Raw genomic sequence first — 10703 nt, forward strand, 5'->3', positions numbered from 1 at the left:
CTTTGCTCTTGGGACCTTATTATAATATGCCAGAGACAAAGTTCAAGTCATTCTTATTGTTAATAAGCCTAAACTGTAAAATCATGAATAGTGTGATAGATTCTTTTGGTTGCAGAAAGATCCACCTATAACCAGCTTCTGTGATAAGAGGAAATTGACAAGTTATTATAAAATTACTGGTCATGGTATGGAACTCTTTTCTCTACCTCTCTCTCTCTTCAGACTAGATTTCTGTGCTTCCCGGGTAGCTATGAGAGAAAACGTGGCTGACAAAATACACCAACCTATCCTCCGTTTAAGAAAGTACCTCAATCAAGTCCCAATTCTTAATTCCTGCAAATGAATCTCAGGTTGTTCCAGTTTGAATCAGGGTTTCAACCTCTGATTCAATCAACTTTAGCAGGGGCTGGGTCGTTTCATACAAATGGGGGTTAAAGGTGCACTGCTGGTACAGTTCAAGAAAAACACAATATACAGTAATAAACAAGGGCAAGAACAATGTTAGCATTAAAGCCTGGAAAAGTAAGCTTGCACAATGATGAATCAACCACCTTAACTAAAATTATGTAGTAATCTGGCTGATTAGCTGTCAGCTTTAGTAGCATATTACACACAATCTCAATGAGCTACTTAAAGAGCCAGGTTAATGTACTAGTTGCATCATTGGCCTCAGACAACTCACAACCACGAGGAAGATTCCCAAGGAATGGCTCATCCATCTACCTATCCATCTGTCTGTCTCTGTCTCTGTCTCTATCTCTATCTGATCCACTATTTTGTGTTGCCGCACAGGCTCTGAATTGTTTAGCTTTAGGGCACTCAATTCACAAAGACTGTGATGTGTATATCATCTTCTGGTTCTACTGTACAGCAGTCCTCTTCATATGACAGAACAGTTAAAGGCTTTCATATTTTGTTATGTTTTTTGTGCTGTAACCTACTTCTCCAACTACATTGCAAACTTGTGGAGGCCAGGGGTCATGTATTACTGTATTAGTTATGTATTGGAGCATAACAAATTACACAGAAACTTAGCATCTTGAAACAACACTTATTTATTCTCTCACCCAATTTCTGACTGTCAGGAATCTGGGAGCAGCTTAGCTAGGAGCTTCTGGTTCAAGAGATCTCAAGAGGTTGCAGTCAAGCTGTCAGCCAGAGCTGCAACCTCGTGGCAGTCATCTGATGGGCTGACCAGAACTAGAGGATCCACTTCCAAAATGGCTCGCTCAGATTGCTGTTGGCAGAAGCCTCTGTTCATCACCGCGTGGGCTTCGCAGGGCTGCCTGTGTGTCCTGACGAATTTCAGCTGTTCTCCCTAGAGCCAGTGATGTGCACTCATGAGAAGGAGAGGGGAGAGCACCACCGGGCCTTTTTATGACTTAGTCTCCAAAGTCACACACCACAACTTCTGCTTTATTCTTGTTGGTTAGAAGCAAGTTATTAAATCCATCCTCAAGGGGAGGGAAATTAGGCTCCACCTCATAAAGGAAGGACTATCAAAGAATTTGTGGACATGTTTTTAAAGCTGCCATTGATTTTCTAATGACATCTTCAGAGTTCACCTTTGAGCCAGTACTCAACTTTTCGTTTTCTGATTGATTGCATTGTACAGTTCAGCAAAGTGAGGTAGAAGACCGTGATATTGTGATTTATAATAAGAAATATGTATTTTGTCTTCATCCCATTTCTGGCACAGAGTTCCTTTAGTGATGAGAGCAATGTTATGTTAATGAGGTGACAACTCCCCCCTTATCCTAAGGATGAGAACAGGGAAGGAAGAGGGCCTCCAGGTTGAGTCAATCACTAATGGCCAATAACTTAGTCTTGCCTTGTAATTAAGCCTCCTTTAAAAACCCAAAAGGAGAAGATTGGAAGAGCTTCTGGGTTGGCGAACACAGGGAGATTCAGGGAGAATTGTACTCCTGGAAAGAGTATGGAAGCTCTGCTCCCTTTCCCATACTTTGCCCTGTGAGTCTCTCCATCTGGCTGTTCCTGAGTTATATCCTTTTATAGTAAACCTGTGATCCAGTAAGTAAAATGTTTCTCTGAGTTCTATGAGCCACTCTAGCAAATTAATTTTACCCAAGAAGGAGGGGGTCATTGGAACCTCCAGTCTGTAGCCGGTTGGTCTGAACTACAGGTGACAACCTGGCTTTGCTATGGCATCTGAAACGGAGTCCAGGGGTTGGGGTGTGGAAACAGTCTTGTGGGACTGAACCCTTAACCTCTGGAATCTGATACTCTCTCCTGGTAGATAAAGTGTCAAATTTGAATTGATTTGTAGGACACCCAGCTCATATCCCCAGGGAACTGGTGGTGGTATGGGGCAACCCCTCACGCCCATTGTAAACTGGGTGCTCAGAACACCAAAAGGAGTAAACCAAGATCAGAGCTCAAAATACCTGCTCTTGTTTCAACTTTCTAGAAAAGTGTTTAATTTACATGTGTGTTATTTAATCAAATATATTGATCACTTATGCATTTATTAATACATTTATCCTTTCCTTTTAAAACCATAATTGAGCCCAGACTCTAACCCAGAACAATTAAATCAGAATCTCTTAGAGTAAGGACTTGGTATTGGCAGTTTTATATAATTTCTCCGGTGATTCTAATATACAGCTAGCAACAAGAACCACTGAGCCCAATAGTAATTCTGGATGTCTTTTTCAGCTCCAATTTTCCATGATTTATTCTCTTCCATAATGGTCTTCTGACGTTATAGCAGGTCCCTCACACAAGACCTATACAAGATGGATGCATATAGGACCCAAGGAGGTCCAAGAGACAGTACAGGAAAAGATAATAGGTATTTCTCCATTCCCTGGCATATGGTGTGTCTTTAGCTATTTGGATATGTGAAAAACACATTCCCAATTGCTAACTCTTTTCTTTGACAGAATGCCTTGGATACCACTTGTATCTGCTTCTATAGCTAGATTGTAACTAAGATTATAACTAAATGAGGCACGGAATTTCCTTCAGCTGGGGTAGGAACAGGAATTCAAGAGACCAGAGAGGACCCCTCAGAGATTCATCATAAGGGAGGACTTGGTATGCCTTAGATATTTTTCTTGGAGTTTGCTGGCTCAACGTGTAACTAGATAATTGCCTGCTTTATATAAACACGGCACCCGAGGGTAAAGATAGAGGCATCAGCTTCCTTCTTCCATGTTTCTATATCCAGAGCTTTGACAAAGTCATTTCTCTTTTGCTGGCTACAGACTTCTCATCTGGGTGGAGCTGAGCTCACTGAAAGCAGGGTTATTTTGAAAATAGCACACCTATAATTGAAAAGGATTTCTTAAATCCTTTTATGATCTATCTTTTTTCTATGGCCTCTTACACCCTCCAAAATCAAACCAGCTGAATCCAGAACGCAGGTGGCAGCTGTTCAGGCCTGGCCCCCAGCACCCTTAGGACTCAGGGTGTGACTCTTCAGTGAGATCAGACGTAACCCATGAGGCATCTCTGGCTACTTTCTAATTATTTCCATTGCAAAAGGCCCTCAGTTATTTGATGAATCATGTCATTTTTATTGAAAAGTAAACCAAGGGTGGTAAGAGACCTATGGCCACACACACAAGAATCATAGGTTCATAACTGGGATCCAGAGGAAGAAAATCTGTACATACTCACTGTATATTTGGGTTTGGGGCACCAAGAATCGTGGCCAGAAGGCAAGGGTCAGATCATCTATACCACACATTTCAGCAACAGTAGGGATTATGGTTCCTTTCTTTCTTTCTTTCTTTCTATTTATTATTTATTTATTTTTGGCTGTGTCAGGTCTTAGTTGCAGCACGCAGGCTCTTTGTTGTGGTGTGCGGGCTTCTATTTGTGGCGTGTGGGTTTTCTCTTCTCTAGTTGTGGCATGGGCTCCAGGGTGCGTGGGCTTTGTAGTTTGCGGCATGCAGACTCTAGTTGAGGCGTGCAAGCTCAGTAGTTGTGGCGCGCGGGCTTAGTTGCCCTGCAGCATGTGGGATCTTAGTTCCCTGACCAGGGATCGCACCCGCGTTCCCTGCATTGGAAGGTGGATTCTTTACCACTGGACCACGAGAGAAGTCCCGGTTTGTTTCTTTTTTTTAAACAAGGATCTATCTTTGGCTAAAGACAGATTGATACACATCTGATATTTAAAAATTATTCCTTGTTTCAATTGCCTTGTTATAATAACATAATATAATAATTACTGATTACTAGTAATATACCAGGCACTGCTTCATGTTTTTTTCTATACTTCCTCTTACAGAATCCTCCTAACTTTTCTAAAAGCTATTTACTCGATCATTCCTGTGTTAGAGAAGAGGAAACTGAAACCTAGAACAATTGAGATCTTTACCCAATAGTAATTTCCACCTCAATCTTTTCCTCTCTGTCCTCTTCTAGCTTTCTTTCTGTTCCACCCTAATATTTGCTTTTGTTTTTGTCTTTTTTCCTTGATTCTTCTTTTCCCTGCCACTTGACTCTCTGGGCTTCAGGAGCAAGAAGTTCAATTTTAGAAGCATAAATGTTGAACTCACATAAAAAAAGATAAGTACAACCCGAGTTGAGGTGAAATTGCTGTGCAAAGAGGGGGAAGAAGCCAGGTCATCAGTGCAAGGATTTTCTCCTGACCCAAGCCCTCCCCTCGTTGCTGTCTTGAGAAGGAGTTGACTCGCTCACCTGACAGCCAAAATAAGTTTGCTAAGGAGGGAGAAGTGAGCACAGGAGCCTTACAACACTTGCCCCACCTGCCACCCACTTACTCAGAGAGCAGGAGGGTAAACATCACCTCAACTGGTGTAGCTGCAATTCAGCTCTCGACGCTGGGGGCCATGCACCCCAAGGAATCTGGAGGACTCAGATATGTGAAATTTTAACCATAATAACGTCTTACATTTGTATAACCTCTTTACAAAGAATGGTCTCGCATGTCATATCATCACTTACATATTTTATTCATGAATGTGTATGTGAAGTTTGAGATTAAAGTGAGGATGTTATTCCCCTAAAATAGCTTGAGACTTTGATTAAAAAAAAAAATCCTGTCTTTATTATCCATTTTTATAGTTTTCTGATGCAGTTTCATGAAACACAGAAAGGACTTGGTGGCACAAACTAGAACTATCTCTGGAGACATCTATGTAAGGAGCTATGGGTAATTCCTGCATATATGCAAGTCAGCAGTAGTCCATTGAAATATTCAATCCACTGGCTGTGTGTGAGACCTCTCCCTACAGCCTCCCAGAAGTCTCCACTGATTTTTTTTTTTAATAAATTTATTTTATTTTTGGCTGCATTGGGTCTTCGTTGCTGCACATGTGTTTTCTCTAGTTGCGGCGAGCGGAGACTGCTCTTTGTGGCAGTGCACGGGCTTCTCACTGCAGTGGCTTCTCATGTTGAGGAGCACGGGCTCTAGGCTTGTGGGCTTCAGTAGTTGTGGTGCACGGGCTTCAGTAGTTGTGGCACACAGGCTCAGTAGTTGTGGCTCGCGGGCTTAGTAGCTCCACAGCATGCGGGATCTTCCCGGACCCGGGATCAAATCCATGTACCCTGCACTGGCAAGTGGATTCTTAACCACTGCACCACGAGGGAAGCCCCTCCACTGATTTTCTACACAGCTCATGAACAGGAGAGATCTTAAAGTTACAAAGACTTGGAAAGACTTATTTTTATGGAAAATTGAGAAACTGGATTTAGAGAATGAACCTAAGGGTTTAATTAATCTTCACAGTCAGCTTGTGACCTTTCAATATATTGATGTCTCTAGGATCTGTGAAGGGCACTGGCATGAGATTAATACACTCCCCTTAATCCCTACCTCAAGGGGATTTTTGTTTCGCTTCCTGTTCCCAGCAGCCCTGCACTCCTGCCAGCAGTCCCAGCCCTTCCCAGAGGTGTTTTATCAATGGAAAGAACCAAACGGTAATTCCTACCAGGCTCTGGAATTTCCAGATGCACACAGAACTTTTATCATTATATATAATACAAACTTGGGAAGCCCTCACAGCTCCTAGAAGCAACACCCATTTAGAAAGGTAAACTGATTTGTTTCCAGCCCAAGCAGGTAGTTTCAGTTAGAGCTCTGCTAATCGGGCAAATAAGCATTTTAATCAGTCAACATATAAAATGTGTAATAATAAAAGTAATATATATAAAACATATTTACTTTTATAGAGTGAATATAAAATTTATCATTTAAAGCAAGACACTTAAGATCAAGAGGGACCACTAATAACAATCACACCAGGACAACAGATATAAACCTGGACTGTCCCAGGCAAAATAGGACATGTGGTCAACCCACCCATCAGTGAATATTTAAAACAGTTTTTCTCTGTTTCTCATAATATTTTTATTACAGTAGAGTGTGGCAAGGATCTTCACTTTCTTTTTTATACTGAGAAGTGGATTTGTTCTAATTTCTTGAAAAATAATCCTACATTCTAAGTCTCAGCTAACCTGTTCATCGTATAATTGACTTCTGTGAAACTGAGCTGTAGGTTTCCCACATATATTTCTGTGAACCCTTCAGAAGATTATTTTAAAATACCTGCAGTCCTTCCCCTGATTTCAACATTTATTCAAAGACTTTTAGTTTTATTTTGAACAAATTCAAAGTTTATTTTGGAAGTAAAGTGTCAGTTTTTCCCTAAAATGCTCCAATTTTTAGTAGAGCAATGGACTCACCTTTGGGAGGAACTTTGAGTACCTGAGTATATCAGCAATTTATTGGTCATCAAATGTTATAAACTAATTCTCCAGCCCCCGCCCCATGGGTCACTTGCCTGCCTAATTTATATATAGATGTAGATGCAGAAATATAGAGACAGATACATACATTCTATTGGGCCTAGGTCAGACAAACACACAGGGAAAATCAGTTTGAACATCCTAGATTTTAAGAGGGCTCATTTGGCAACATTTCCAATTTAATTTTATTTAACAGTGTGTTATGTATTTTTTCTCCTGCTGTACACATTTTTGTAAGCTTTCTCAAATTCTTTGGAACTAGGTAGAGTACCAAAAAACAATCACAGAGTTGTGACAGAGGGTGTGAAAGCAGTGGGGGTTAGAACTGGTAAATTCAGAGGTTTAAGCAATGGCTAGTTAGGGACAAAAATGACATGGTACCTGCAAGAAATGGAGAGGATTCCTAGCACATGGGTCCTCCAGGTTGCATTATGAGGTGTTTTTAATTTACCTATTTTTCTCCCCTGTATTAGCATCCAAATATTAGTTTCCATTTTTGCATTAGTTGACATAGTTGCTTAAGGTAAGGGCACTACTCTAAGGGATTTCTGGAATACCTGTTTTCCAATAAAATTATCAGTTATTTATGAACATTCTAGAATCTAACTTGTTGGTATTGGGAAGCTATTCTGGATTTTTTTGAGCAAGCAATAACATGATAAAATGCTTTAGAAAGATTGGGCAATGAATAAAATAACATTTACATAGTGCTTGCTCTGAACTGAGCACAATAAGTATATTATATTGATTATATCACTGAATTTTCAAAACAATATATGTAAAGTAGATACTTTTATAATACCCATTTTCCAGGTGAAAAAATAGGATCTATTTGTATTGAAATAACTTGTCCAAGTTCATGTAACTATAAAAAGGTGGAGGTGTGTCAAACCTCTGCAAGTAGTGCTGAAGGTTGTTTGATCATCCACTATACTATCAAGACTAGATTGACTAGAAAAAGATACTGAAAGCAGGAAAATGATGTAACTGACTATTGCAATAGTCCAGACACAAGAGGATGAGGCAAATGGAAGGGGTTGGCAGTAAGGGAAATGTTACAAAGGGAGAAATAGTAGGATTGTGATGTTCCATGGACTTGTCAGGTTGTAAAGAGGGCACTAGATATGATTAGCTTGATTAATAGTAATTAATCGACACTGATAAACTAGTAAACATTGATAAAAGAGTAGAGGTTTTTTGTTTGTTTGTTTCCTTTCAATCTTTATTCCATGCATGTACTTTTTTTCCCACAAATTTTGAGTCATATCATATACAATGTTTTATTTCTTAGCCTTTTTTTAAAGATACAATTTACCTTAGCATAAAATTCATAATGTAACATTTACCCTTTTAAAATGTACAATTCAGTGGTTTTAAGTATATTCACAGAGTTGTTCAGCTATGATCATAATCAATTTTAAAACATTTTCATCACTCCAAAAAGAAACTCTTGTACCTATTAGCAGTCACTCCCCCAGACCTTGGAAGCCACTAATCTACTTTATGTCTCTTTGCTTATTCTGGACATTTCACATAAATGGAATCATACAATATGTGGACTTTTGTGACTGACTTTTTCACTCAGCATAATGTTTTCAAGGTTTATCCATGAGTAGCATGTATCAGTACTTCACTCCTTTTTTGGCTGAATAAAATTCCGTTGTATGGATATACCACTTTTTACTTATCCATTCAGTAGTTATTAGACATTTGGATTGTTTCTACCTTTTGATTATTGGGAATAATGCTGCTGTGAATACGTGTACCAGTTTTTTGTGAATATGTCTTCAATTCCCTTGGGTATATACCTAGGGGCAGAAATGCTTGGTCATATAATAACTCTGCTTAAAATTTTGAGGTATCTCCAAACTATTTTCCAAACTGACTGCACCATTTTCATACTGTTGTACAGGCTGCTTTTTTTCGAGAGAGAGAAAAAGACAGAAATGATAAATGTATTTCCCACATCAAGTTTTAGTTACTAAACCATTTAGGTTCTTACTGAAGAGTAGAGGTTTTGCTAGGTGGGGGAATAACTCCTCTTTGGACGTTTTGAATTTAAAGGATATCTAGAATAAACAAAGATATTTGATATATTGATATTGTTTGCAAAGCAAAACTAAATACCCAAATGAATGTTTGCTGGACTTCCCTACAATATTTTACTTCATTAAGAGGAAATCCTGTTGGTAGGACGTATGGGATGTCTAATAAGAACCATATAAAAGAAGTATGATAATTTTGTTGCAGAAATAACAGGCTCTTGAGAACTTAAATAACTTGTTCAATATCACACAACTTGTAAATAACCAAACCTTTTGTGTTCCTTTGGTTATCAATAATAAGTCAGAATACTTACCACCAATGATGATTTTCAACCCCTTAGGCAAGGAGAGCTCAAAGTGTGAAGAGGACAAGGGAAGGAATGAACAAATGACAGACTGATGAATGAATGCATGGTATGTAAATTACAGGAAGAAAGAAATTCTCACCACTTGGAATTTACTTTTCCCGCTTTTCCACTAAACCCTGTAGGTTGTTTTATTAAAAAACATTACTCAAAATTTAACTTTGGTTTCTTAAATCTTTCTAAATGGAAAATCATTTGCCTCTTATCCCTTTGTTGTTGTTTAGCAACCCTTCATACACAGAAAGTAATCTCAAGATATTTCTGGGCGGGCGCAGGTCATGTGACCGGAAGGGCTCCTGACCGACGCCGTCCCTCCTCGGCGCGGCCTGAGCGCCCGGCCCGACCCCCGCCATGGGGCGCTGCTACAGCAGCGGGAACGGGGACTGGGACCAGGACCGAGAGGAGCGGAAGCTGCTGCTGGACCCTAGCAGCCCACCCCCCAAAGCCCTCAACGGAGCCGAGCCCAACTATCACAGCCTGCCTTCCGCTCGCACCGACGAGCAGGCGCTGCTCTCCTCCGTCCTCGCCAAGACAGCCGGCAACATCATCGACGTGTGTGCTTCAGACTCCCAGGGCACGGAGCAGCACGAGGGCGTGGACCGGGCGAGGCAGTGCAGCACCTGCCTGGCTGTGCTGAGCAGCAGCCTGACCCACTGGGAGAAGCTGCCGCCGCGGCCGTCCCTCAGCAGCCAGCCTCACCGAGTGCTGGCCAGCGAGCCTGTCCCCTTCGCCGACTGGCAGCACGTCTCCAGGATAGCTGCTTATGCCTACGGTGCACTTTCTCAGATCCGCGTGGACGCACAAGAGGAGCTGGTTGTGCAGTTTGGGATTCCATGAAGAGAGGGGGCCCCTGGACAGCTCTTCCTCTCCTCCCTTCACTCCGTCTCCACCCTGCCTCCCCTGGCCCCCAGCCTCACTGTGGCTTATACAGTATCCTAACCTGCTACTAATCACAGAAGAAAGTGGAGGAGAAGAGTGAGGCGAGGAGCCTGAGCAAGTGAGGATGGAACAAGGGAGGGTAGAACCATTTGGGACTGGCCTTCGAAGCCCTGGCCAGGGGTGGGGTGGGGGTCACAGGGACAGGGCCTGGTAGGTCTTCACCGTCACTGGGAAGGTGGAGGTGCTGGTGTGAGGGTGATCACTAGGGGGCCTCTTCGGACCCCCTGCCCACCCTTTCTTGGCCTCACTCCTGTCCCCCTCTCCCTGACTTGGTGCTCACATGCACCTCACGAGGGCTTGTGACCAGGGTCTGGATGAGCTTGAATTTGAATGAACTGAGTTTGTATTTCTAGCACCCTGGGTTTTTACATGTTTGGGGTTTTTCTGTTTTGGTTTGGTTTGCCACCCTCGATAAAGGAAGTGTATCTGTCTGAAAAAAAAAAAGATATTTCTGTTTAGAGCCTATACCGATGTTGGGCTTGGTCTCCTTTAGGAAATACTGCTGTCCCAAAGGATTGGGCAGCAACTTTCTGTCTTCACTTTGTTCAGAAATTCATGCTAGGCCATATTTTATGGTTCACTGGACGAACATATCTAGGACACTGCCTGTGTCTTT

The 10703-nt window shown here is 41.5% G+C and overlaps 1 protein-coding gene across 1 annotated transcript; it reads left to right on the plus strand.

Annotated features, from left to right (window-relative positions):
- Positions 1–9456: 9456 nt before the first annotated feature.
- LOC103001389 (ragulator complex protein LAMTOR1-like) lies at positions 9457–10175 on the plus strand. The gene has a single exon (XM_057541502.1). The coding sequence runs from the start codon at positions 9500–9502 to the stop codon at positions 9983–9985; it is 486 nt and encodes a 161-aa protein (XP_057397485.1). The 5' UTR covers positions 9457–9499; the 3' UTR covers positions 9986–10175.
- The last annotated feature ends 528 nt before the right edge of the window (positions 10176–10703 follow it).

The sequence above is a fragment of the Balaenoptera acutorostrata genome, chromosome 2, assembly GCF_949987535.1.
Source record: "Balaenoptera acutorostrata chromosome 2, mBalAcu1.1, whole genome shotgun sequence".
Lineage (NCBI taxonomy): Eukaryota > Metazoa > Chordata > Mammalia > Artiodactyla > Balaenopteridae > Balaenoptera > Balaenoptera acutorostrata.

Coding starts and splice junctions, on each gene's coding strand:
- LOC103001389 (XM_057541502.1), top strand. CDS start 9,500: ATGGGGCGCTGCTACAGCAGCGGGAACGGGGACTGGGACCAGGACCGA.